We start from the raw sequence: 23,427 nt of genomic DNA, 5'->3' as shown, positions 1-23,427 counted from the left end.
GTTTCTGTTGCGGTAGTCACTTTCAAAATAAAGACAAAATGTGCCTCCTTACCTTGTTACTCCCTACTTTCTTATACCTGTTTCTATGAGATTTCATGCTTTTTTTGCCACAAATAAGGGAAGGTTCTGTTGGGTATCATATTGCCTTGCACATAGTACTTTTTTTCTTCTTTTTTTTTTTAACAGGACCTGTAATTTCATGGTCTTAGGGAGTTCCCAGGGAGGAAATTCTCTCAACCAAAGTAAATTGATACCTGCTCTTCAATTTATAGCCTTAGAATGTTGCCTGGGGTTATTGAGAGAGTAAGTGATTTGTGGAGCATCACAGACCTGTAGGCCTGAGAGGCAGGCTTTGAGCACTTATTTCTGCCTGTGAGGTTAGTACACCATCCACTGTCCCATGCTACCTTTTGCACGTATTATGTGCTTAATAAATGTTTGAATAGGCCCACCTATTTGCTTTATGTAACTACTATAATGAATGTAAACAAATAGAACTGTGGCTCAGGGGCTTTTTGAAGTATCCAGGAATTTTGGGAAAGGCACTGTTTACAGATTCAGATCACAGATTTAATCTAGATTGAACTACAAGTTCCATGTTACCTGTTTGGAGAGCACTTCTAGCTATGGTAGATAGTGTAGGAAGGAAGACGAGAAAGCTATAGGCAAGAGGTACGTTTGGATTTCCCTTCTCTCATCTACTTTTTCTCCTTTTCCTACAGCTTGTTTGGGATAGGAGAGTGGGGGTGACTAGAGTGCAGACTTCTTCAGTCTCATCCCCTTGTGTTATAGGGGCCTCTTGCCTGGACTGTCCAGGTGATCAGGCTGGGGCCAGGTGAGAAACCCTCAAATTTGCCTAGTTGTCTTATTTTGGGTAAGAGTTGGGGATGGGATGGGTGTTCTTTTAGGAGACAGCTGCAGGATATTCCTTTTAGTAATCTCCCCCCCCCTTTTTTTCCCCACTAGGCAGACCATAACTTCCTTGCTTTTACCTTCTGTGCCCCCTTTTTGGTTTTACAAGGGATTCTTTTCTGCTTTACTTTTCTTTTGGGGACTCCTATCTTGTTTCTTCAGCCTTCAAAATATTGTTCCTAAAGACCCTAAAACCAAAATCCACTAAATGAATCAGTGTGAAAATGCTGTGTTTTACCAACAGATTTAACTGCAAATATAACAAAATAAAATGAAAATAGAGATTTTTTTTTAAAAGGTGAAACATCTTGTCTTTATAGGGCAAAGTAGAAGGGAATTATATTTATGTGTAATATTATGTAATATTTTCTACTTAGTGGTATTTGAGGAAATGTACTGAAAGCTTGTTATGGTAAAAAATTAACATTTTACCAATTGTTAGGAAGATTTTTTCCCGTATTCTAGTGATCAGACAGACTGTATTGTTCTATGTATGATTCATGGTTTGGAGTAATATAAATATTCATTCATTATCAATACTTGCTTTATAAGATGGGTCCATAAATGACCTAGGTCCACAGACCTAAATGAATTTTATAAGTAAACCTTTTTATATACGTTGAAAATATGACTGAAAACAGTACTGTTTTTTTCATGTATGTATCACCTGTGTGGTGTAAAAAAGTTTACTAAGCTAATTCATTCAGTTGATTCAATAAATATATATGGAGCCCCTACTATGTGCAGGATACTTTGAAGCAGTGTAAAGATGAATAAGGCAACATTGTGTAACCTCTCAAAGCAAACAGTCTAGCTGGGGGATGAAAGATACATAAATAACCATAATACACAGTATATAAAAATACGATAAATACATCAAAATGTTTTGGGAGTTCAGAGGAGGGAGAGGTTGTACCTTGCTGGGGGACTAAGGTAGACTTCATGAAGGAAGTGGTATTTAAGCCAGATCTTGAACGATGGGTCACATTTCAGTTGGTACAGCTAGGGGTTGACAGTCTAAGCAGAGGAGTGTGGGATATATTTAAATAGTGGTGATAATAGAGCTTGGAATTCAATTCAGCAAACATTTATTAAGCATCTAATGTGGTGCCAGGCACTGTGCTAAGTACTAGGGATGCAAAGACAAAAATAAGACAGGCGTTGCCCTTAAGGATAGTGTCTGTAAAGTTCTTTGCAAAACTTAAAGTGCTATATAAACGTCAGTTACAATTATTCTGCTAGAGGATATACAAGGACCAATAAAACCACACAAATAATTTCTGGAGGGATGGGTTACTGACAACTGGAGAGTGAGGAAAGGCTTATAGGAAGTGGCCCTTGAGCTGAGTTTTGAAGGAGCCAGAATGTGAAGGAGAACATTATTTACATAGAGTAAAGCCTAAGCAATTTAATTCAGTTTAGCAAGCATTTATTAAATGCTTTCTATGGTGCAGGGTCTGTTTTAGACCTTGGCAATTCAAAGACAAAAATGAATGTCTCTGTCATTAAGACACTTTCATTATACTAGAGACATGAAAATGGGAAATGTTATGTGGAGGTTAGGGAACTGCTGATAGGCCAGCTTGGCTTGAATGTAGAGTGCTTAAAGGTGACTAATGTGAATTAGGTGTAGAAAAGTAAGCCAAAGCCACATTGTTGAGGCCTTTAAATTTTTGGAGATTAGAGTGCAGTGAAGGAATAATGGAGGATAAGACTGAAAGGTAGGTTGGGGCTAAATTGTAAAGAACTTTGAATCCTAGCTAAGGAGTTTAAACTCTTATCATTAGTCAAGAGGGAGTCATTGAAGTTTTTTTTTTTAGTATAATAGAAACATGATCAGAGCTGCCGTACTTTACAAAAATTAATCTGACAGAGGGGACTAGAGGTAGAGATGCCAGTTACACAGCTATTGAAGTACATAGTTTAGATTAAGTTAATAAGGGCCTGAACTAGGGAGATGGTAGTGGGAATAAAGAGGAGAGGATGGACATTAGAGATTGTAAGTGGTAGAATCTTATTGAAAGGAAAACAATAATAATATTAGTAGCTAATAGCTAGTATTTATATAGCACTTTAAGGTTTGCAAAGTGCCTTACAAGTATCTTATTTTATCCTCATTGTTGCTATTATTATCTCCATCTTACAAATGAGAAAACTGAGGCAAACAGCAATTAAGTAACTTACCTAGGATCACACAGATAGTAAGTGTCTGAACTAGATTTTAATTCAGGACTTTCTCATTCTAGGTTTCAGCACTGTATTCACTGTGCCACCTAGTGCAATGGGAGAAAGAAAGGTTGGGGGCATCATTCCCCTTTAACAGAAACAGGGAAGTCATAAAGAGGAACTTGTTTTAGTGGGGGCAAGATGATGAGTTGTGGGACATGTTGAATTTGAGGTACATTTGAGATGTCTAGGTTCAGTGTTTGACTTTTTTTTTTATTCTGCTGGTGCTTTGGAGTCATTTTATTATTCATAGAGTCTTGGCACTAGAAGGACTTAATTTAAGACATTAACTAATTTAGTCACCTTTTACAGATGAGGACTTTGCAGCCCAGAGAGGCTAAATGATTTTCCCATTGGAATTAGAATCAAGATCTCCTGATTCCCATTCCTCTTTTCTCTCTACTATGCCAGGAAATCTCCTGTCAGTACCTTTACTAAAGGGAGGTCAATGGATAAGAAGAGAAAGTAAAACTAAGTGTATTTAGATTTAGTTGTTTTCTGATTAATATCTTTCATTAAAATTTTTTCTAAGATACTGTGGGATTACATAAATTTTCATCTTTCATGTATCCTTGACTGTAGAACAGTTAAAAGTTAAATGAAAATTAGAGTTGGTGTAGGGAAAGAGCTTTATTTCTTATTAGAAAATATGTGAGTTGTGAGGGATGAGAGTATTTGAGAATAATCACCCTTAGGTTCAGTTTTGGATTTAGTTTACATTAGTATTTAAAGAAATTTTGGTTTAAAATAATAGTTCAGAGTGCTTAATTTCTTACCCGGAGGTCATTCTTCTGTTAATCTTGAGCATTAGGAACAATCACTAACCTAGAAATTAAAAAGAGTTGTGGAGCACCTGCCCTGGAAGTCAGGAGAACCTTAGTTCAAATGCAGCCTCAGACACTTGTCACTTATTAGCTGTGCGACCCTGGGCAAGTCACTTAACCCCACTGCCTGGCCAAAGGAGAAAAAAACAAAAACAAAAGAATTGTGTTCAGATCACAGTGGACACCTCCAAAACTGAAAACTGATGACCTTCCTCCCTAAACATGCCTCTCCTCACAACTAATGTATTTCTTTTGATGCCATTACCATGGTCCCAATCACCCAGGCTTAAAAACTCAAAGTCATTTGTGGCTTTTTCTTGTCCTTGCTTCTCCGCTCTAATCCAGTGTTGAGTCCTATTGATTCTTCCTCTTACACAGTACACCAGGTATTTAATAAATGCTTGTTGATTGATTGATCTCTGAAATCAGGCTTTTTCCTCTTACCTCCACCACCCTAGTTCAGGTCCTCTATAACCCTCTCACTTAGCCTACTGTAATAGCTTCTTAATCTCTCTGCTGCAAATCCCTGTCCTCTCTAATTTGTTTTTCAGCTTATTAATAAAATGTTTTTCTAGTATGTAGTTTTAGATAACTCCCCTGATCAAAACCCTTCAGTGTCTTCGTATTGCCCAGAAGATAAAATACAAACTCCGTAACCTGATATTTAATTCATACCTTTCCAACTTTATTTCCCATTGCTGCCCTTCTTACATTTTACACAAACTGGATTTCTTGCTGTTCTTTGAACTCAACCTGTCATCTCCTGCTGCCATGCATTCATATAAACCATCCCTATACCTGGAATGCATTCACTTCTCTTATCTTTCACACTTATTTTCTTCCTTTTGCAGGGCTTAAACTTTTTCCACTCATTTTGCAGTTTAGTTGTGTGGCCTGAGGACATGCACAGTGCAGAACCAAGGCTGCAGTGAAGTTGTGCAATGCAGCACAGGCAAGCTGCCAGAAACACCTCAGATTCATTATGCATTTGAGTTTGAATTAATTTTTGGTTGTTGCACGTTCAGAAACCTTTTACTGTTGCCGTGGGGTCGCAACCCACAGTTTAAGAAGCGCTGCTGTAGAGCTTAATTTAGATGCTACTCTTCCTCAGTGTATTCTGTGATTTCCTGGCTCCAAACACCTCCCCCGCTCCAACCAACTGAAATTTTTTTTCTACTTCAAATTTTCCTAGAACATATATTTGGATCTCTTCTCTGCTTTCATCACCTGTTATATCCCCTTGAAAACAGAGGTCTCCCATTTTTTATCTTGCCTTACACATACTGTGCACTTAATAAGTGTTTGTTAAATTAGATTAAATTGAATAAAATTGCAAAACTTAACAGTCAGAAGACAATTTATTAGGCACTTCCTGTGTGCCAGGCACTGTGCTAAGAGCTGGAGATAAAAAGAAAAGCAAAAAACAGTCTCTCCCCTCAAAGAAGTTACATTTAATATATTAAATAGGTGCATGCAAGATATATGCAAAGTATAAGGAAGGTAATCTCTGATGGGAGGCATAAGGAAGTAGAGGACTAGGATATGCCCCTTGCAGAAAGTAAGAAGTGTTGAAGGAGGCCAGGGAAGCAGAGGGATAGTGATGAGGGAGAGCATTCCAGGCATTGGGGGCAGCCAGTTTAAAGGCACAAAATCAGGAAATAAATTTAGTTTAAGGAACAGGAAAAAAGACAACTAGGACTATATTGTAGGGAATGTGGAAGGCAGCAAAGTGAAAGAAGACTGAAACTGTAGGAAGAGGCCAAGTTACAAAGACTTTTAAATGCCAAACAGAACAGAATGCCTTGATTCTGGAGGTATTGAGGAGACTTTAAAATTTATTGAGTAAGGGATTGATGTGGTCAGATCTATTCTTTAGAAAAAATGCTTTGGCAATTTAGTAGAGGGTGGATTAGAGTGGTGAGAGACTTTAAGACCATTAGAAGGCTATTGCAGTAGTCCAGGTGAGTGGGTGATGAGGCTAGCAGTTATATGAGTGGAGAGGAGGGGATGTTTAAGAGAGATGTGAAGGTAGAAATGGGAAGATTTGACAACAAATTGTATGTGTGGGGTGTATAAGTGGGAGAAATTGAGGACGATACTGAGGTTTTAAACCTGGATGACTAAAAGGATAGTGGTGCTATGAACAATAATAAGAAAAAGTTAAAGTTCAAAAGAGTGAAGGATTTTAGGGGAAAGATAATATGTTTTCTTCTAGACAGGTTAAGATTGAGGTGCCTTTAGGTCATATTTTTCAAGAAGTCCAAAAGGCAGCTGATGATGGTAAACTGTTGGGGGAGTCTAAGGCTAAATATATAAATCTGTGAATCATTTACAATGAGATGTTAATTGAACCTTGGGAGCTGATGAGATCACCAAGTGAGATAGTATACAGTAGGGTTCTGCAACCTGTGGCCCTCAGCTCAAAAATCTGGTCCCTTGCCTGTTTTTGTATGGCCAGTGAACTATGAGTGGTTTTTAGATCATTAAATAAAGTTTTATTTTACTTAAAAATATAAAATTATTCTTAGCTTACTGCCTGTGCACAAACAAGTGGCAGGTTGGATTTATCCCTTGGATGATAGGTTGTTAACCCATAGTAGAGAGGGAAAATTGAAGAGAGCCTTGGAGAGATTTGGGGGACACTCATGGTTATCAGCCAAGATATGGATGAAGAACCAGCAAAAGAGACAGAGAAGGAAATGGCAGACTGATAGGAAAACAGGGAAAGAGAAGTGTCATGAAAACTCAAGAAAGGAGAGATTATCCAGAAGGAGAAGGTGGGCAAATGCTGTAGAGAGGTCAAAAAGGATGAGGATTCAGAAAAAGCTTAGGTTGCACAATTAAAAGATAATTAGTAACTTTTTTGAGTAGTTTCTGTTGAATAATGAGGTCGAAAGCCAAATTGCAGGTGGTTTAGAGGAAAAGAAGTGAAGATACCTAGCTAACACAGATAGCCTTCTCATGAAGTTTTAGATGTGAAAGGCAGGAAGGATATAGGACAGATAGTGCGCATTTTTTCCTTTTCTTTTTTCTTTATACAGATTTAAGAGACAAGGGTTTATCAATAAGCAGCATGGACGGAGTTGATGGTCTGCTGGAGAAGACCCTACAGAATACATGTAGATACATGTAGAGGGCTTGGTTTTAGCAAAGAGAAGGGCCACCTTATATCAGAGATCAGAGTAAAGGAGGAGACAGTGGGGGGAGATGTCTGAGTGATACACTCAGGATGAGGATAGGGAGGGAAGAAAGAGAAACTCTAAGAAATTGGCCTAGATATTTTAGGTGAAGTATGAGATGAGGCTGTCTGCTGACGAGGTTGAAGTGCCTTGGGGAACTTGAAGAGGGAATTGGAACAGTTGCTGAGGAGAGCAAATAGCAAATAGATTTGGGAGGAGTAGAATAATTGCCTTATTGCAGTGTCCCCTGGAAGTAGAGGGCAGGTGTAATCCTTGATTGGGGTTGGTCAGGGCTTGATTGTTGATAAGAAAAAATGGGACCTGAGAGAAGAGAATAATATAAGGTTCATTTGTTTCACAAAGGAGTCAAGATAAGGAAGGAAGCAGAGGGTCACCTGCAGTTAGCTAGCTGTATACCTGTAGCTAGCACCAGGTGTTAGCCTGGAAAAAACTGAAGGGCAGAGGAAATGGAGGTACTGGTGAAGACTTAAGAACAGGGCTATAGGGTCATAAGACAAAGGGAAAGATAGAATGATGAAAGGTTATGGTCTGATAAAGGAATTTTTGAATTTTTGAACATGGAAGTGAAACACTTGTGGATAGTGGCAAAATTAAGGGCATGGCCACGTTCTGTGTGTGTAGCTAAGGTAGAATAGAGGAGTAAGTCATGGGAATTGAGTAGATTGAGAAGCTTGGAAGTTAGAATATTTAAGAGAGCATAAATAGGTGTGTTAAGATCCCTTTAGGTTCAGGGCAGGAGTTAGAATAGAATGCTATTAGCCAGACACTGAACTCATTGAGGAAGGAAGGAGAATGTCTTAGAAGCCACTAAAATCAAGATTGACTGATAAATTTGTACACTGTGACCACCTGCTGAATGATGGTAGTGGATTATAGATGGAAAGTCTGTATATAGCAGTGGGGAGGAAGAAGTATTCTAACTCCTTCACTACAATCAGTGAGTTGAGTATAAAAGAAGGTATAGCCAATGGCTATAGAAAGAGTAGCTAAGGAATCAGTGTCATGAGAAGGGAACTAGATCTCAAGTGACTGCCAGAAGGTAAGAGTGAGAAAGTTTAAGATGTAAGTTTGTTATTATGTAGTAGGCATTCTGTGGGGCACAGTGGAAGGAGTGAGGATATTTAAGTAGAATACTGGGTTGGGGGGAGAGGATAGGTTTGAAGTGGTTGTGAGTAAGGGAATAAACAGGTGGGGCTGAGGGAAAAAATTTTGTGTGTTGGCAGCTCAGAATCACTAGAATGAGGAAAGTGTGAGGGGGTTGGAGTATGCTAACCGTTGAGGAATGAAACCAGGCAGAATGTCAGTGGTTAGAGAGAGATCCATTATGTGAAGTATGTGGTTAGGTTGTTTAGGGTTCTTCTGCCAGATCCGGCCTTGTGGCAGGTGGTGATGTCCTGTGTATTGAGGCCAGCCTCAAGGCAGGCGGGAGCAGAAGGGACATGTGGGAGTCTATTTGGGAGCTGTTCTTTCCAAGTCTGGTTTAGAAAAGGTCCTAGAGGATGGTAGATGGGGAGGAGGTTCTTGTCCCAGGTCAGGGTGGCACTGGAGAAAGCCTCGTAGGCTACAAAAGCCAGGAAATAGGTGGTGGGTCTTATCCTAGCAGCACCCAGTGTTGAAGATGGGCCAGACCCAGAAGACAGGTGGCAGGGTCTTGGCTGGAGATGGCCCTGGAGCAAAATCAGAAAATTAAAACCATGAGAGGTTATGACCTGCTGTGAGTGAAGTTACTTATGTTGTTCTTTTTTTTTCTGTTTTTTTTTCCCCCTAGAATGCAGTCTTCGAGCATTGAATAGAGTATTACATGATGAAATTCTAAACAAGCCTATGGAAACTCTTAAGCTTGCTATTCCATCAGGAATATATACTCTTCAGAATAATTTACTCTATGTAGCATTATCAAATCTAGATGCAGCTACTTATCAGGTACTTGAGAAAAAATTTTCTTATAGTGCTTTTAAAAAGTGCCTATAATAATAATAATAATACCTGTTCTCTTTTTTTTTTCCAGGTTACTTATCAATTAAAAATTCTTACAACAGCACTGTTTTCTGTGTCCATGCTTAGTAAAAAATTAGGTTTGTACCAGTGGCTCTCTCTGGTGATTTTAATGGCAGGTGTCACTTTTGTACAGGTAAATTATTCAAGATAAGTTTATCTTCCATGTTCATTGTAGTTTTAAAAAATAATTGTTGTGAACGAATACTATGTCATCTTTGTTTATGTGACTATTTACCCATTACATCAAGTCAAATATGTATTGAGCATTACTTTTGATGGGTATAACTTTAGGCAGATCACTTAACTTCTCTGGGCTTCAGTTTCTTCACCTGTAAATGAGGGGATTAAATTAAGTGATTTATATGGTCACTTTCATATCTAAGTATTTGATCTTATGAACTAGATTATAGGATTTTTTTTGGAGGCAATTGGAGTTAAGTGATTTGCCCAGTGTCACACAACTGATAAGTGTCTAAGGCCAGATTTGAACTCAGGTCCTCCTGATTCCAGGGCAGGTGTTCTGTCTACTGTGCCACCTAACTACCCATAAGATTTTGAGATTCTTGAGAACAATTGTGCTTTAAACTTCTGCATACTCAGTCAATAAACATATTATTAAGTGCCTACTATGTGCCAGGTGCTATGCTAAGTGCCAGAGATACAAATACAAAAATGACAGCCCCTGCCCTCAAGGAGCTTATAATCTAATGGGCGAAGACAACACACAAAAGGGCATAGGGAGAAGGGAAGGTACCTGGAGGTGGGGCACATGATAGAGAAGTCTGTAAGTGTACAACTGGGTGGGGAATGAAGAGAGGCTAGGCTGGGCTCCTTCCTTATATAGGTTCTGGGAGATGGTCTCTGCTCTCCATTTGAGGTGTCACAGGGCAGAAGGTCCTAATGTAGTGTGAGTATCAAAAGATGATGTGTTCCACGGTGTTTTGTAGTACATAGGCAAATGCTGGAAAGGACTTAAGAATTAGGACTTTAATTCATGTCTGTGATCCTTTAATCCTGAATCTTTGGTCATATATGCTTATTTCCTACATAATATTGTGGAAGACATAGAGAAATTTAAAGCATATTTCTTGTCCTTAAGATTATTACAACCTAATTCACAGAACCATAGATTTAAAAAAAAAAAAAGATCTTGGAAATAATATAACCCAGCCCCCTCATTTTATAAGTGAAGAAACTGAATCACAGAGTTTATGACTTGCCTGAGGTCAAATAGGTAGCAAGTAGCAGAGCATGTAGTTAGGAAGAAAAGTCCTAAATGTATAAAAAAGTTAAGTAGCAATCAGGCAACCAGAGACATATCAGTTCAAGATAGAATAGAATATCATATGTGATGAATTTCTAATATGAGGTAAGGGCTTAATAAGTGTTTTTTCCTACTTTTAAATGAGTGGTTCAGATAGTAAGTGCTATCGGAATTCAGAGGAGGTCATTTTTGACTAGTATGTTCAGGGTTCATGAAGGATAGGTAATTTGACATAGATAGAACTTTTATAGTTGGAGAGGAGAGGAGGACATTGCAGGTGTGAATAAAGGCATATAGACAGGAAACTACAAGAGATAATGGGTAAATCAGTTTGGCTGTAGCAGGTCAGTGTTGAGAAATAATGGGAAATAAAGGTGAAAAATATAGATTGGGGTCAGGTTGCTGAAGACTTTGAACACCTTTGTAAGGATTTAAATTTTATAGGCAATACAGAACCATGGGATGGATAACTGAATACTTTGACCAGGGGAGTGGCATGCTCTCAGTGGGGTTTTAACAAAATTAATATGATAGTGGTATTCAATGTGGATTAGAACAGAGAAGCCAAATTAATAGGTGGCTGGAATCTTCAGGTGTAATGTGATAAGTGGTTGAACAAGGGTGGTGGTAATGAGAATTGGAAGGAAGAAATGGTAATGACATATAATGAAGGAAGAATTGACAGAACTTAATGACTATTTTGGATATGGAGGATGTCACTTTGGTCTGATCATCTATGATGACTTTGGCTTAAAAAAAAAGATATAACATCTTAAATGAGTAGCCTTGAGATGTAAGAAAACTAGAAGAGGGTGTGTATGTGTGTAAATAACTAGGTTATGATGGGCTTTGAGTGCCAAACAGAGGAATTTATATTTGATCCTCGAGGTGATAGGAAGCCACTGGAGTTTATTGAAAAGGCAGGTAACATGCACAGATCTACATAAGGCAGTAGGCCCTGATGGAAGCAAAGAATGTCTTTAGATTTTGAAACCAGGAAAATATTGATGATGATAATGGAAGTAGGGAAATCAGAAAGAATTTCAGTTTAGAGAGTATGTAATGAGTTAGTGAAAATAAAATAGGACTAGTAATAAGATTGGAGGAAACCTTTACAGTAAGTCAAATGTAACATACACTCAACCTTGTATATGCCAAGCTGTTGTACTTAGCATGATAGCCTCATATGTCCAACTTGTGTTCTTTGTCTCTGGCATCTCTCATTACTTCTCCTATTCCACATTGCTGTCTTTCCTGTCACTGTTTTGGGTTCTGCTGTCAGTGGCTTCCTTCTGTTGTCCTTGGAATGCTGCAGTTCTTCCATGTTCATTTCTGCATTGACTCAGGTAGTGGAGAGACAGTGAGGGATATTGTAAAGAAGAAATGATGATGAAATTCAGTAATAGATATTTGTAAGCATTAAGTCACATCTATTGTCATTAGATTCATACAGTTTTTATTCACTCTGATCTAACATGATCATCTGGGGTGACAGATTTAAAAAGAAATTTCATGTGCCAGGCACTGCATTAAAGGCAGGAAATGGAAAGACAGGTAAAAGACAGTTCCTATTTTCAAGGAGTTCGCAGTCTAATGGGGGAGACAGCATACAAACTACTATGTACAAGCAAGCCATATGCAGGATAAATCAGAAATAATCAACAGAGAGAAGGTACTATAATAAGGAGGAATCGGAAAGGGCTTCCTGTAGAAAAGGAGACTTTAGCTAGGACTTGAAAGAAACCAGGAAGCAGATCATTCCAGGCATGGGAGATAGCTAGTGGAAATGCCTTGGATAAGGAGAGAGAGTATCTTGTTCAAGGAACATTAAGGAGACCAGTGTCACTAGATTGGGGAGTGTGTAGAGAAGGAATAAAGCCATATAAGTAAATTACAAAGGTGGGGATGGGGGGGAGAGGCTAAGTTATGAAGGGTTTTGGATGCAAACAGGATTTTATATTTGATTCTAGAAGAGATAGGAAGCCACTGGTATTTATCGAATAGGAAGATAACATTGTCAGACCTGTGCTTTAGGTTATTTTGACAGCTGAGTAAAGAATGGCCTGGTGTCAGGAGAAACTTGTCTAGTGGAAGACCAACTAGCATGCTATTGAAATAATCCAGGTGTGAGATGATGAGGGCCTGCACCAGGGTGGTGGCAGTGTCAGAGGAGACAAAGAAGCTTATGCAAAAGGTATTACAAGAGTAAAATAGACAGGCCTTGTCAACAGATCGGATATGGGGGAGAGAGAGAGTGAGGAGTTGAGGATGACACCTAGGTTTTGAACCTGGGTGACTGGGAGGATGGTGGTGCCCTCAAACAGGTTTCTGTAGGAAGCCTTTCTGACTCCTCTTAATCCTAGTTCCTTGCCTCTCTTAATTATTCCCTGTTCATTCTGTATATAGCTTGTTTTGCACATATTTGTTTGTTTGTTGTCTCCTTCATTAATGAGCTCTTTGAGGGCAGGCACTATCTTTTACCTTTTTTTAATATCCCCAGAGCTTAGCGAAGTACCTGGCACATAGTAGTCATTTAATGAATGTTTATTGACTGATTGATTTGACAGTGATAGGGAAGTTTGGAAGAAGAGAGCATTTGGGGAAAAATGAATTTAGTTTTGGACATGATGAGTTTACAGTGTCTGTAGGACCTCCAGGTCAAGATGCCTGATAGGCAGTTGGAAATTTAACATGAGAGATTAGTGGAGAAATTAGGGCTGGATAAGTAGTTTGAGAATCATCAGTGTGGGAGTTGATGAGCTCACCAAATTAAGTAGTATAGAGGGAGAAGAGAAGAGGGCCTAGGACAGAGTCCTGGGGGATACCCATGGTAAGTAAGCATGACCTTATTGAAGTTTCAGCAAAGGTGACTGAGAAGGAACATTCAGATTAAGTAAGAGGAAAACTAAGAGAGAATAGTGTAACAAAAACCTAGAGAGAAGGAACTATCAATGAGAAGATGATAGCAGTGTCTAAAGCTGCAGAGAGGTCAAGAAGGATGACAACTGAGAAAAGGCCATTATTTTGGCAATTGCATTAGCAACTTGGAAGAAAGAAGTTTCAGTTGAATGATTAGTTCAGAAACTAGACTATAGAGTTAAGAGAATGGGAAGTGGAGGTACTGATTGTAGACGGCCTTTTTCAGAAGTTTAGCCATAAGACGGAGGAGAGATATGAAACAATAGATATTGGGGATAGATGGATCAAGTGTAATAGCAGTTATTGAGAATTTCAAGGTAGTTTTGAAGTTGTTCAGTCATTTCATTCATGTCCGAGTCTTCATGACCCCATTTGGGTTTTCTTGACAAAGATTCTAGAGTGGTTTGCTATTTCCTTCTTCAGCTCATTTTACAGATGAGGAAGCAGAGGCAAACAAGTTTCAGTGACTTGCCTAGGGTCATAGAGCTAGTAATTGCCTGAGGCCAGATTTGAACTGAGGAAGATGAATCTTCTGGACTTCAAACCCAGCACTCTGTGCCACCTAGTTGCTCCCTAAGGTAGTATGTAGCCTGAGCTACATAAGAGAGATGAAACCTGAAATCAAGCTTACATAGAACTTGAATTTATTTTTACACTATTTTTGGACGTTGAGGAATGATATTGAATTTTTATCTTAGGATTTAAGAGTTTAAGTATATACAACATGAAAAATACCACACACATTTAACCTTCAAATTCTGTCTGATTTTGTTTAGTGGCCCTCAGATTCTCAAGAATCGTCTTCTAAGGAACTCTCAGCAGGCTCTCAGTTTGTAGGTCTGATGGCAGTTCTTACAGCTTGTTTTTCAAGTGGCTTTGCGGGAGTTTATTTTGAGAAAATATTAAAAGAAACCAAGCAATCTGTGTGGATTAGAAATATTCAACTTGGTAAGTCTTTAGTGTACATTTTTAATGTGCTTTTGAGAAAGTAGTTATATTATTATATGCAAAGAATCACCATCTACAAAAATATATAAGCATATCTAGTATAGGGTTTCCTGGCCAGCATAATATTGCCTTAATTTTTATGCTTTATCACTGAACCACAACATAAAGTCTTGATAGCCCAGTGTAGTGTTCTTGGACCAGTTACCCATTTATGACACTGTTTCTATGGAACTAACTGCACTTGGTAATGTTTCAACTGGCATATTTTCTTCCAAAACCAATTAGCCACGTTTTAACAGTATATTTTAAAATTAATGTACCATATTATAAAGAAAGCTCTCCTTTTTTCTTTCCCTCCCTTTTCTCTGCCTATCTCTTTTTCCCCTTGTTCTACCTTTTTTTTTCTTTAGACAGTACATTTTGTAAGAAACATAGCTTGCCTTATATTTCAGATGTAGACATACAAAGAATCATCCTTTTATACTTTGTGGATTATTTTTGCCCTGGAGGGATGAAATGCTTAAAGAAGAAAGTAGTTAGAAGTTTAGTAAAATGATAAAACTACTTTTAATCTTTGTTTAAAAAACCTTATACTTACTTTTCAAAGTACTTTGACCCTTTTAGAGGACAAGTTCTGTGGAGCTGTGAAACTGAAGGCAAGTTGTTTTTTTGTTGTTGTTGTTGTTTTTTTAATGAAGGGTTGGTCCATGCATTGACCAAGCAATACCACTACTAGGTCTACATCCCAAAGAGATAAAAAACAAAAAGGAAAAGGGCATGTGTGTACGAAAATGTTTGTAGCAGCTCTTTTTGTGGTGGCAAACAATTGGAAATTGAGGGGATGTCCATCACTTGGGAATGATTGAACAAGTTGTTATATATGATTGTGATGGAATATTATTGTTGTGCTTTAAGAAATGATGAGCAGGCTGCTCTCAGAAAAAAACATGGAAAGACTTACATGAATTGATGTAAAGTGAAATGAGCAGAACCAGCAGAACATTGCATACATTAATATTGTATGATGATCTACTATGACTTAGTTATTCTCAGCAATATAATGATCCAAGACAAATCTGTAGGACTTATGATGAAAGGTGCTGTCTGTCTCCAGGGAAAGAACTGGTAGTGTTTGAATGCAGATCAAGCATACTTTTTCTTTACTTTTTTTTTTGTCTGTGTTTTCTTTCACAGAATGACTTAACATGGAAATGTGTTTTGCATGACTACACATGTATAACCTATGTCAGATGGCCTTCTCAGTGAGGTGGGGAGGGGGGGGATATTCTGGAATTCAAAATTTGGTCTGGAACTCAAAATTTTGGGGGGGGTGGAAGAATGTTAAAATTGTTTTTACGTGTAATTGGGAAAAAAAACAATATTAAATAATGAAAAATGAAAGGTTGTAAGGAACAGTTAGATTTGTGGTAAAAGTAAGACAGATTCCAGCTTCAGAAAGCACAAATGCTCAGAAAGGAATGTCTGGTTTTACATCCCATGCTAACCTCTTTCCTGAACTCCTGACCCGGGGCATTTGATCTGGATGCCCCAGTGGTGTTTCAGACTCAGCATATCCAAATGAAAATTCGTCATCTCTGTCCCTTGTGCCTTTGCCCCCTTTTCAGCTTTCTTGCTTCTGTGGGGGGGATACTATCTCTCATCACCCAGATTCACAATTTTGGAGTCAATCATCATTTTTCCTCTTCTCTTGCTTCCCATGTCCAGCACTTTTCCAATTCTAGTTTGGTCCTTTAGCCTCTCTTTCTTGCACTGGTGTAGTTTTTCAGTTGGTCTCTGTTCTTCCAGTATTTTTCCTCCAGTACATTTTCTACATAGGTGTCAAAGCCCCAGGTCTCACCATGTTCCTCCTGTTCAGTGGGTCCCATTGCTTCTAGGATAAAATATAAATTACTCAGTGTAGCATTTAAAGTCATCCACATTTTGCCTCCAGCCTCCCTTTTCAGACATTATTTTTTACTTTTCCACATCATAAATTCTACATGCCAGCCAAATTGGGCTGCTAAGCTGAACTTGACATTCTGTTTCCTGCCATTGTACATTTGCCCAGCCTGCTTTCCATGCTTGGAATGCATTTTTGTCCCCAACAGTTCTCGAGGAGATATTGTATTCCATGTACTACCTCCTTCATGAAACCTTTCATTATCCTTCTAGTTACGATTTTTCTCTCTTCTCAAATTACCTTGCATTATGCTTGTGTGCATGTTGCATCCTTCAAAATGTAAATTATTTGAGGACAGGGATCATTTAATATTTTTTCTTTTTGTTGTCACCACCTAGCACTGCATCTTGCATATTATAAGATGTGTGTTGAATTGTATTCTTTTTTTTGTGGGTGAGGCAGTTGGGGTTAAGTGACTTGCCCAGGGTCACACAGCTAGTGAGTGTTATGTGTCTGAGGCCGGATTTGAACTCAGGACCTCCTGACTCCAGGGCCAGTGCTCTATCCACTGCACCACCTAGCTGCCCCTTGAATTGTATTCTTGAAGAGAGAGTATTCATTCTCAAAACACATAAATGAATAGTTAAGATTTCCTTAGATATATGTTAAAGTTTTCAAGTCTGTCTTAGGTATTATTGCAAAAATTGATCAAAAGTCATTCTTTACAATTCAAAAAACTGAAGCTCAGACAGGTTCCCATGTCTGGCCCATTGGTTCTCTTAATTATTTTTTAAATGGTAGGGTACTCTTGATGGCAGCTTTTCCAAAGTTGAGAAAATAGATGGCAAGCTTTATTTTTTTCTATCCATTTAGCTAACTCTCTGGTTTTGCATGACATTCCAGTGATTTTCCTACTGTAATCTAGACATTAACAAAGCTCTGAGAGACAAGATTGTCACAAATGGATGAATTTCACAGCCCTTTACAAATTCATCCCCAGAGTGCTGCCAGAGTTAAGTGTATGGTCTTACACTGGAGTTAGTTTTAACCTTGTGCTCTCTGGCTGTGTGCCTTTTGCCAGTGAACTTCCTAGATAGTTTGGGCTACTTTTAGCCTCTCATTCACTAGTTCTGTCCCTAGATTTTATTAGATGTTGATCTCAACAGAGAGTAAATAGCTTTCGCCCTTCCCAGAGTTCTAACTAAGGTTGATCTTCTACTTATTTTTGAAGGAAATAAGTAGCAGGTATCTTGATAAGACTGAGATCTTTATATTATCTACCACCTAACTCTGGCTTATTTTGTCTTTGTTTACCAAGTACCTCGCACTTAGTAAGTGCTCAATAAATGTTGGTTGAACTGAATTGAAAATTGCTATATTTTGTTAACAGTCATCAAATATCATGAAAAAGGAAAAAATAAACGTTCAGTTTTATGACAGGTTGGTATCAAAGCAGTACAAAACAAGTGATTGGACTTTTCTCTTAACTTTTTAAGGTTCTTTTGGGAGCATATTCGGATTAATGGGTGTTTACATTTATGATGGAGAATTAGTATCAAAGAATGGATTTTTTCAGGGATATAACAAACTGACCTGGATAGTTGTTGTTCTGCAGGTAAAACATTTAAAAATCCTATATTTGCATAGAATAAAAATCTGTTTGTTTGAAGGTCTCAGAGCAAGCCCTGATATTAAAGTTATTCCCATCAATGTCCATCCTAGTGTCTATATCTGCATTCTATAAGAAAATTCAAAGTTAAAATGGAATGGTTTGCCATGTCCTAAAGTATAGCAGAAACTTGAGAATGAAAATCAGTGCTGATTGGGAAGGAGATTAACTGAGGAAGAGGGAAGAAGTATTGGAGGAGTGGTAGAAAAAGAGAGTGAAAAATCTAAATGATATACCCAATTTTAAACATGTCAGTATACTGGATAAAATCCTAAAGAAACTTTTTATTTCCTGAACTGAATAGCTCTATCAGTTTCACATCCAAGTTTCAGTTCAGTTTCACCATCAAAAATATATTTTCGTATAGATGGAAATTGATTTTGACTAGAATGTCATTTCATAAATATTTCAGTAGGATAACTTATAATAAAGTTATGACCAAGACTGGGAAGTTTAAAAATGGAAGAAATCATACCTCCCACTTGTAATACATCTGTATGTTAAATCTCTTTGTTTCTGTTTTAAAATTAAAGATAACAGCCTTCAAAGAATAACATAACATCAATAATTAACATCCCTTGGAATTGGGAATTACCATGAACTTCATATGCCTAATATACCCAGAACATTCTGTCATAAACTCTACACATCGAGCAGATGTAGTAACATAGCGCCCAGTATTTCATGCAGAATATGCAGTTCCTTCTTGGGAAGATTTTATTTTAAGTCAAGCTCTGAATGGATTTTTTCCATTGGGATGTGTGTGTACCATGCTGAAAATACAAGCTTACAAACTGATTGTGGTATAGCCATAGACATGCCCAGTATAATTTTTTTTTTTACTCTGTAACAAGTCGTAATAAATTACAGAATAGTGGTCCCTACTTTGAAGCTCATGGGGGACCCATGTTGATATTCAAACCTAGGATGTGTTTAAAGCTTCATGCTATCACATTATATAGCTGTGTATTCTTGTCTGTATCAAATAATGTATATGTACATATAATTATATAGCTATATATCTGCCTGAATAGCTGAAGATGTTCAAGTCTTAATTATTATTAATGATTACATTTACATAAACTCTTTACATGCATTATCTTATTTGATCTTTACAGCAATCCTTTGAAGTAGGTGGTAAAAATAACATTGAGTCATTTTACAGATGAAGATATTCAGACTCAGGTTAAGTGCTTTGTTTAAGATGACATAGCTGATAGGTGGTGGTGGTGGGAATAGAATGAAAGTTTTTTTAAATCACCAAATTTCCCAGTAACTTACCCTATGTAACAAATAAGTATAATTCAGCAAAGCAAAGGAAATTGTCCCCTTGATTGCCTGACAGTGTGTGCATCATTCTCCGCATGTGGCCTGCTGCCCCTCTGCTGAGAGGAGGAATAGAACCAAAATGTTCTTACTCTAATCTCCAAAGTTCTTTCCATTACATTGCAACTGTTTATTCATTCAGCAGATACTTATTGAGGCCAGCGAGGTGCAAACCATTGTTATGTGTTGTGGGAAATACAGAGATGAGGAAGACATTGTCCCTTTCCTCAAGAAGCTTATAATCTAGTAAGGGAGATGAAATGTACATGAGTAGTTATAACCTCAGATGGAATGTGTTAAGTCCTGTAGAATGATTTGGAACCTCAGAAGAAAACAATCACTTCTATTTTGGGATTGATGAGAATTACAGAGGCTTGTAGGAAGGTATTGCAAGGCTGCATGCTATAACAACAACAACAACAACAATAATAATACAGAAATGTATATATCACTTTGAGGATTTCACAGTGCTTTACAGACATTATTCCTTCTAGCCACCTCTGTGAGATAATTCTACAGGTATTATTATTCCCATTTTATAGATGAGGAAACTAAAGCTCAAAGAGGTTGCCCCTTGCCTGTGGTCCCTTAGCTCGTAAGTTTCAGTGGTGGGATTTGGATTCAAAATTAGTGGATTATAAGGCTGGAAAGAGGTTAAAGTTAGCTCACTTATAGAACCTAGGGTTAAGCTTAGAAATTTCCATTATATTCAAGAGCCATTGGAATTTTTTGAACAAAAGTCAGAGAGCTGTGCTTAAGGAAATTAATTTGACATCAGAACTATAGGGTACAGTAGAGGAAGAGTTAGGAGGCTAATGCCAGGTGGCAAGAGAGAGGCATTACAGAGAGAGAATAGATAGGACTCTGGTGATTAACTATATATAAGTAGAGAGTCAGAGATGGCATTTAAGTTTGTAGCCTGGATTGCTGGAATAAGAACTGGTCTTTATATACTGCTTTAATGTTTGCAAAGAATCTTAAATACGTTACCTATTTTGAAATAATGATAATGCTATTTACAGAAGTAATAAGAGGAAGTAGTTTCAGAGAGATAATGAGGTCAGTTTTGGATCCAGTGAGTGTGAGGTCTAAGCAGGACTTACAGTAGGAATATTTAATAGGTAAAGAATGGAAATATAGACCCTCATCATGGGGCTTTAGTTTTCTTTTTTTTGGTGGGGAGGAGGTAGTCATTTATATAAAAGTGACGGCTACAACCTTGAGAGTGGATGAGGCATCAGAAATCAAGTAAAAAATATTTTGTGGAAGGTAAGGAAACTTTCTATGGCCCTTGTAATCTTATCATTTCAGTAGCCCAGTGTCCTTCAATAAGAGAACATCTGGATTTGTTTGCTAGTTCTTAGAGGCCATGGCTTGTTTAATGCCTGTCACAGATTTCTGGACTGATTTGCTGAAAACTCTTTCATGGCTCCTGGAGTCTTTCTAAATGCTTTAAAGATACCTTCAGAGAATTTCACTCTTGAAATGAAATTAGAAACATAGTACTTCCAAGAGAAAGTCTTCAGAGCACTGAGGAAAATTGTGACTGTTATTAAAGATTTTTGTCTGCCCTTGCAGTGTGGAGAAAAACCATGTAATTTGAACCATCCCCAGCTATGTATGTTTATCAGCCTTTCTGGGAGCCAGGGCCATGGGGCACAAATTAAACAAACTTCTGCCTATGGCTTATTCTTACTGGATGACATTTAGTTGAAAATAGGCTCAACGTTGGGCTATTACATAATGCTGCAGAATAAGGGGCAGGTAGGTGATGAAGTGGATTGATGCTGGGCCTGGAATCAGGAAGACCTGAGTTCAAATCTAGCCTCAAGACACTAGTTGGATGACACTGAGCAAGTCACTTAATTTTATTTGCCTCAGTTTCCTCATCTGTAAAATGAACTGGAGAAGGAAATGGCAAACCACTCTAACATCTTTGCCAAGAAAACCCCAAATGGGGTCACAAAGAGTTGGATACAACTGAAATAACTGAACAAAAACAACAGAATGAGGATATTTAGAAATATAAAAAGAAGCAAGAGAACTCAGAAAATAATTATGATGGTTGAATAAATGAAGATGGAAAAGAATCAGTTACAGAGGTAGGAAGAGAACCAAGAGAGAACAGTAACTCAGAAAACAATAGAGAAAAATTTCAGACTAGTCATGACTTCAAAAAACTGAATGTGGAAGCATGCCTCTTGCCTCATGGCAAAGAAGTGACAGCCTAGAGGTGAAGAATGAAGCACACATTTTCAAATATGGCTAATGAGTTGATTTGTTTTGCTCCGTTATGCTTTTTTTGTCACATTGGAGGGCTTCATCAAAGAAAGGTGAAAGAGTTAGTGGGAGGTGGCAGAGATGAAAACAGAAAATAATAAAAAAAAATACAGAGAAGAAAACAAGTTTAGAAGGGAACGTAAACAGGGGAATTTTTTTACTATCTAGTTAAATTTAATAGACACTTAAAAATTGAGACATTGTATTTGTTGATTACATTATTAATAGAAAAGAATGTTTTTAAAAAGATAAGAGTTTCCAGGAGACAATATGGCACATTGTCAAAGAGTATAAGAGTGAATGGTATTGGATTTGGTAATTAGAGGATCATGGGGTACTTGGAATATGCATTAGAGTCAGAGGGGAAGACAGATTTCTAAGTGTTGATCATCTCCCCTTTGAACCTCCACTAGAAATACTTTGTTAATCAAGTTATATTTATCTGTATTAAGGTATCTATGTTTTTTCAATAGGGGCCATATGAACAGAAATCCATATGTACAAGCTCTATGCATGTTGATTTCAGCAGTTTTATGAAAGAATTATGTTTTTACAGAGCCAGATAGATTGAATTATTTGGCCAGAGTTTGGCCATATAGTCAGAAATTTCAGGTGGTTAGGCCCTGCTGGCCTATTAGATAAACACATTATGCTAAGCATCTTGGGCTATACTTCTAAGTCTGTGACTGGTAAGCCCTCTTGATTAGTGAGAGCACCATGCTATTGAGAACCAGGTTGTAGATTCTATGCACAAATTAATGGAAGTGATCAACAGGGAGATTGGGTACAAGAGTATGTATGAATCTGCAGAAGTTCTTTAAAAAATAACTACTGTTAAGTCAGCAGTATTTACTAGTTACAAAGGACAGCATATTAATGAATGCTCTTGATTGTAGGTAAATGGATAAACTAATTGTTTTAAAATAATTCAGAGTGTGAATTTTTCCTACCCCCTAGGTAATACAAATTAGGCTATATTGACTAATGAATGAAAATAAGAATTCTGTTCAAAATATTGCTAAAGTTCTAGTACAAAGAACTGCCATCAGCTATTGCCCAGAAGTTTTCTTTTATTATAAGATCAGAGATTTAGAGTTGGAAGCAGCCTTAAATATCACCTAGTTCTTCAGTCCCACTTGTTTTAGGGATAACTGAACTAAGACTCACTGAGGTTCACTGACTTGCCCAAGGTTATCGAAGGTCATAAGTGACTGACCTGTGATTTGAACGTGGGTTCTCTGTCTCAAAATCTGGGGCTTTTTCTGTTGTAATAATAGCAGCTAATGTTTATATATTTCTTTAAAGTTTGTTTACAAAGCTCTTCACATATATTATTTACTTTAATCCTGACACCAATCCTGTAGCTGCTGTTAAGATCTCCATTTTACAGATGAGGAAAGTGAGAGATTAAATGACTTCCGCAAAATTGTATGGCTAGTAAACGTGTGAGGCAAGAGTTCAGAGTTTCCGAACTCCGAGGCAGCTATCTGTGCATTGTACCCCCTACAGTAATGTCTCTCTATATGGTCTTTAAGATATTTATTGAAAAAATTGCAGACCAATTGTATCAGATATTGTTTGAAAGAAGTCTGTTGATTGAAATCTTATTGTTTCTAAAGAGATTTTTTTAAAAAATTCTAATCTTCTGTTATGGGATTTAAAATCCTGTAACTATCCATCTTAAAACTTATATTGAGTTAAAAAGAAAATGTTATAAAGAAGTTGAGAGAGTTCCTTTATTTTTGGAGTTGTTTGCAAGGGTAAAATCACTTGTCTATCTCTAAAAGTAACCTCTTTTTGACCTTTTGCAGGCACTTGGAGGCCTTGTCATAGCTGCTGTTATTAAGTATGCGGATAACATTTTAAAAGGATTTGCAACATCTTTGTCTATAATATTATCAACACTAATTTCCTATTTTTGGCTGCAAGATTTTGTTCCAACCAGGTAAATGAATCATTTT

At 37.5% G+C, this 23,427-nt stretch overlaps 1 protein-coding gene across 6 annotated transcripts in view; it reads left to right on the top strand.

Moving 5' to 3' along the window:
- Window positions 1-23,427, top strand: part of SLC35A3 (solute carrier family 35 member A3) — a 65,093-nt gene that overhangs the window by 20,060 nt on the left and 21,606 nt on the right. For 5 of the 6 annotated variants that reach the window (XM_020999795.1, XM_020999803.2, XM_020999818.2 and 2 more), the window contains 5 exons: window positions 8,931-9,085; window positions 9,171-9,293; window positions 14,120-14,291; window positions 17,688-17,806; window positions 23,278-23,411. In XM_020999795.1, coding sequence (XP_020855454.1) covers window positions 8,931-9,085; window positions 9,171-9,293; window positions 14,120-14,291; window positions 17,688-17,806; window positions 23,278-23,411 — 703 coding nt within the window. Of the gene's footprint in view, window positions 1-8,930; window positions 9,086-9,170; window positions 9,294-14,119; window positions 14,292-17,687; window positions 17,807-23,277; window positions 23,412-23,427 lie in introns of those variants that run through there. The other variant, XM_020999828.2, reaches the window with a different exon arrangement.

Source organism: Phascolarctos cinereus, unplaced genomic scaffold, assembly GCF_003287225.1.
Source record: "Phascolarctos cinereus isolate Bilbo 61053 unplaced genomic scaffold, phaCin_HiC Scaffold_5;HRSCAF=322, whole genome shotgun sequence".
Lineage (NCBI taxonomy): Eukaryota > Metazoa > Chordata > Mammalia > Diprotodontia > Phascolarctidae > Phascolarctos > Phascolarctos cinereus.
Note: the sequence above shows the minus strand (reverse complement) of the source record. Positions and strands in the feature narration are given on the sequence as shown.